Source organism: Brachyhypopomus gauderio, unplaced genomic scaffold (genome assembly GCF_052324685.1).
Source record: "Brachyhypopomus gauderio isolate BG-103 unplaced genomic scaffold, BGAUD_0.2 sc54, whole genome shotgun sequence".
In the NCBI taxonomy this organism is placed as follows: Eukaryota; Metazoa; Chordata; class Actinopteri; order Gymnotiformes; family Hypopomidae; genus Brachyhypopomus; species Brachyhypopomus gauderio.
The window spans coordinates 1459704-1464703 of record NW_027506878.1 but is presented as its reverse complement, the minus strand read 5'-3'; the positions used below and the strand labels follow the sequence as shown (position 1 = coordinate 1464703).

Sequence of the window (5000 nt, the reverse complement as noted above, 5' to 3'; positions counted from 1 at the left end):
GAGGTGGAGCAGTGGTGTTAATGGGGAGTGGTGGTGTTAATGTGGAGGTGGAGTGGAGGTGTTAATGGAGTGGTGGTGTTAATGGGGTGGTGGTGTTAATGGGGTGGTGGTGTTAATGGGGTGGTGGAGCGGTGGTGTTAATGGGGAGGTGGAGCGGTGGTGTTAATGGGGAGGTGGAGAGGTGGTGTTAATGGGGAGGTGGAGTGGTGGTGTTAATGGGGAGGTGGTGTTAATGGGGAGGTGGAGAGGTGGTGTTAATGGGGAGTGGTGGTGTTAATGGGGAGGTGGAGCGGTGGTGTTAATGGGGAGGTGGTGTTAATGGGGAGGTGGAGAGGTGGTGTTAATGGGGAGGTGGAGCGGTGGTGTTAATGGGGAGGTGGTGTTAATGGGGAGGTGGAGAGGTGGTGTTAATGGGGAGTGGTGGTGTTAATGGGGAGGTGGAGCGGTGGTGTTAATGGGGAGGTGGTGTTAATGGGGAGGTGGAGAGGTGGTGTTAATGTGGAGTGGTGGTGTTAATGGGGAGGTGCAGCGGTGGTGTTAATGGGGAGGTGGTGTTAATGAGGAGGTGGAGCGGTGGTGGTAATGGGGAGGTGGAGTGGTGGTGTTAATGGGGAGGTGGAGCGGTGGTGTTAATGGAGTGGTGGTGTTAATGGGGAGTGGTGGTGTTAATGGGGAGGTGGAGTGGTGGTGTTAATGCGGAGGTGGAGTGGTGGTGTTAATGGGGAGTGGTGGTGTTAATGGAGTGGTGGTGTTAATGGGGAGGTGGTGTTAATGGGGAGGTGGAGAGGTGGTGTTAATGGGGAGTGGTGGTGTTAATGGGGAGGTGGAGTGGTGGTGTTAATGTGGAGGTGGAGCGGTGGTGTTAATGGGGAGTGGTGGTGTTAATGTGGAGGTGGAGTGGAGGTGTTAATGGAGTGGTGGTGTTAATGGGGTGGTGGTGTTAATGGGGTGGTGGTGTTAATGGGGTGGTGGAGCGGTGGTGTTAATGGGGAGGTGGAGCGGTGGTGTTAATGGGGAGGTGGAGAGGTGGTGTTAATGGGGAGGTGGAGTGGTGGTGTTAATGGGGAGGTGGTGTTAATGGGGAGGTGGAGAGGTGGTGTTAATGGGGAGTGGTGGTGTTAATGGGGAGGTGGAGCGGTGGTGTTAATGGGGAGGTGGTGTTAATGGGGAGGTGGAGAGGTGGTGTTAATGGGGAGGTGGAGCGGTGGTGTTAATGGGGAGGTGGTGTTAATGGGGAGGTGGAGAGGTGGTGTTAATGGGGAGTGGTGGTGTTAATGGGGAGGTGGAGCGGTGGTGTTAATGGGGAGGTGGTGTTAATGGGGAGGTGGAGAGGTGGTGTTAATGTGGAGTGGTGGTGTTAATGGGGAGGTGCAGCGGTGGTGTTAATGGGGAGGTGGTGTTAATGAGGAGGTGGAGCGGTGGTGGTAATGGGGAGGTGGAGTGGTGGTGTTAATGGGGAGGTGGAGCGGTGGTGTTAATGGAGTGGTGGTGTTAATGGGGAGTGGTGGTGTTAATGGGGAGGTGGAGTGGTGGTGTTAATGGGGAGGTGGAGTGGTGGTGTTAATGTGGAGGTGGAGTGGTGGTGTTAATGGGGAGGTGGAGTGGTGGTGTTAATGGGGAGGTGGAGTGGTGGTGTTAATGGAGTGGTGGTGTTAATGGGGAGTGGTGGTGTTAATGGGGAGGTGGAGTGGTGGTGTTAATGGGGAGGTGGAGTGGTGGTGTTAATGGGGAGGTGGAGTGGTGGTGTTAATGGAGTGGTGGTGTTAATGGGGAGTGGTGGTGTTAATGGGGAGGTGCAGCGGTGGTGTTAATGGGGAGGTGGTGTTAATGAGGAGGTGGAGCGGTGGTGGTAATGGGGAGGTGGAGTGGTGGTAATGGGGAGGTGGAGCGGTGGTGTTAATGGAGTGGTGGTGTTAATGGGGAGTGGTGGTGTTAATGGGGAGGTGGAGTGGTGGTGTTAATGGAGTGGTGGTGTTAATGGGGAGGTGGAGTGGTGGTGTTAATGGGGAGTGGTGGTGTTAATGTGGAGGTGGAGTGGTGGTGTTAATGTGGAGGTGGAGTGGTGGTGTTAATGGGGAGGTGGAGTGGTGGTGTTAATGGGGAGTGGTGGTGTTAATGGGGAGGTGGAGTGGTGGTGTTAATGGGGAGGTGGAGTGGTGGTGTTAATGTGGAGGTGGAGTGGTGGTGTTAATGGAGTGGTGGTGTTAATGGGGAGTGGTGGTGTTAATGGGGAGGTGGAGTGGTGGTGTTAATGGGGAGGTGGAGTGGTGGTGTTAATGTGGAGGTGGAGTGGTGGTGTTAATGTGGAGGTGGAGTGGTGGTGTTAATGGGGAGTGGAGGTGTTAATGGGGAGGTGGAGTGGTGGTGTTAATGGAGTGGTGGTGTTAATGGGGAGTGGTGGTGTTAATGTGGAGGTGGAGTGGTGGTGTTAATGGGGAGGTGGAGTGGTGGTGTTAATGGGGAGGTGGAGTGGTGGTGTTAATGGGGAGGTGGAGTGGTGGTGTTAATGGGGAGTGGTGGTGTTAATGGGGAGGTGGAGTGGTGGTGTTAATGGGGAGTGGTGGTGTTAATGGGGAGGTGGAGTGGTGGTGTTAATGGAGTGGTGGAGTGGTGGTGTTAATGGGGAGTGGTGGTGTTAATGGGGAGGTGGAGTGGTGGTGTTAATGGGGAGGTGGAGTGGTGGTGTTAATGTGGAGGTGGAGTGGTGGTGTTAATGGAGTGGTGGAGTGGTGGTGTTAATGGGGAGTGGTGGTGTTAATGGAGTGGTGGAGTGGTGGTGTTAATGGGGAGTGGTGGTGTTAATGGGGAGGTGGAGTGGTGGTGTTAATGTGGAGGTGGAGTGGTGGTGTTAATGGGGAGGTGGAGTGGTGGTGTTAATGGGGAGGTGGAGTGGTGGTGTTAATGGGGAGGTGGAGTGGTGGTGTTAATGTGGAGGTGGAGTGGTGGTGTTAATGGAGTGGTGGTGTTAATGGGGAGTGGTGGTGTTAATGGGGAGGTGGAGTGGTGGTGTTAATGGGGAGTGGAGGTGTTAATGGGGAGGTGGAGTGGTGGTGTTAATGGAGTGGTGGTGTTAATGGGGAGTGGTGGTGTTAATGTGGAGGTGGAGTGGTGGTGTTAATGGGGAGGTGGAGTGGTGGTGTTAATGGGGAGGTGGAGTGGTGGTGTTAATGGGGAGTGGTGGTGTTAATGGGGAGGTGGAGTGGTGGTGTTAATGGGGAGTGGTGGTGTTAATGGGGAGGTGGAGTGGTGGTGTTAATGGAGTGGTGGAGTGGTGGTGTTAATGGGGAGTGGTGGTGTTAATGGGGAGGTGGAGTGGTGGTGTTAATGGGGAGGTGGAGTGGTGGTGTTAATGTGGAGGTGGAGTGGTGGTGTTAATGGAGTGGTGGAGTGGTGGTGTTAATGGGGAGTGGTGGTGTTAATGGAGTGGTGGAGTGGTGGTGTTAATGGGGAGTGGTGGTGTTAATGGGGAGGTGGAGTGGTGGTGTTAATGTGGAGGTGGAGTGGTGGTGTTAATGGGGAGGTGGAGTGGTGGTGTTAATGGGGAGGTGGAGTGGTGGTGTTAATGGGGAGGTGGAGTGGTGGTGTTAATGGGGAGGTGGAGTGGTGGTGTTAATGGAGTGGTGGTGTTAATGGGGAGTGGTGGTGTTAATGGGGAGGTGGAGTGGTGGTGTTAATGGGGAGGTGGAGTGGTGGTGTTAATGTGGAGGTGGAGTGGTGGTGTTAATGGGGAGGTGGAGTGGTGGTGTTAATGTGGAGGTGGAGTGGTGGTGTTAATGGGGAGGTGGAGTGGTGGTGTTAATGGGGAGTGGAGGTGTTAATGGGGAGGTGGAGTGGTGGTGTTAATGGAGTGGTGGTGTTAATGGGGAGTGGTGGTGTTAATGTGGAGGTGGAGTGGTGGTGTTAATGGGGAGGTGGAGTGGTGGTGTTAATGGGGAGGTGGAGTGGTGGTGTTAATGGGGAGGTGGAGTGGTGGTGTTAATGGGGAGTGGTGGTGTTAATGGGGAGGTGGAGTGGTGGTGTTAATGGGGAGTGGTGGTGTTAATGGGGAGGTGGAGTGGTGGTGTTAATGGAGTGGTGGAGTGGTGGTGTTAATGGGGAGTGGTGGTGTTAATGGGGAGGTGGAGTGGTGGTGTTAATGGGGAGGTGGAGTGGTGGTGTTAATGTGGAGGTGGAGTGGTGGTGTTAATGGAGTGGTGGAGTGGTGGTGTTAATGGGGAGTGGTGGTGTTAATGGAGTGGTGGAGTGGTGGTGTTAATGGGGAGTGGTGGTGTTAATGGGGAGGTGGAGTGGTGGTGTTAATGTGGAGGTGGAGTGGTGGTGTTAATGGGGAGGTGGAGTGGTGGTGTTAATGGGGAGGTGGAGTGGTGGTGTTAATGGGGAGGTGGAGTGGTGGTGTTAATGGGGAGGTGGAGTGGTGGTGTTAATGGAGTGGTGGTGTTAATGGGGAGTGGTGGTGTTAATGGGGAGGTGGAGTGGTGGTGTTAATGGGGAGGTGGAGTGGTGGTGTTAATGTGGAGGTGGAGTGGTGGTGTTAATGGGGAGGTGGAGTGGTGGTGTTAATGTGGAGGTGGAGTGGTGGTGTTAATGGGGAGGTGGAGTGGTGGTGTTAATGGGGAGGTGGAGTGGTGGTGTTAATGGGGAGGTGGAGCGGTGGTGTTAATGGGGAGGTGGAGTGGTGGTGTTAATGGGGAGTGGTGGTGTTAATGGGGAGTGGTGGTGTTAATGTGGAGGTGGAGTGGTGGTGTTAATGGGGAGGTGGAGTGGTGGTGTTAATGGGGAGGTGGAGTGGTGGTGTTAATGGGGAGTGGTGGTGTTAATGGGGAGGTGGAGTGGTGGTGTTAATGGAGTGGTGGAGTGGTGGTGTTAATGGGGAGTGGTGGTGTTAATGTGGAGGTGGAGTGGTGGTGTTAATGGGGAGGTGGAGTGGTGGTGTTAATGGGGTGTGTTTTCTTACCGGAACAGCAGCAATCAGGGTGGGTCTGAGTACTGAGCAATCTCCT

The 5000-nt window shown here is 54.4% G+C and overlaps 1 protein-coding gene across 2 annotated transcripts in view; it reads right to left on the bottom strand.

The window, feature by feature from the left end:
• acsl4b (acyl-CoA synthetase long chain family member 4b) overlaps nucleotides 1–5000 on the bottom strand; it is a 16548-nt gene that overhangs the window by 5988 nt on the left and 5560 nt on the right. For both annotated transcript variants that reach the window (XM_076987599.1, XM_076987600.1), the window contains one exon: nucleotides 4955–5000. This exon is cut by the window's right edge and continues 26 nt beyond it. In XM_076987599.1, the coding sequence (XP_076843714.1) occupies nucleotides 4955–5000 (46 nt within the window). The remainder of the gene's footprint in view (nucleotides 1–4954) is intronic.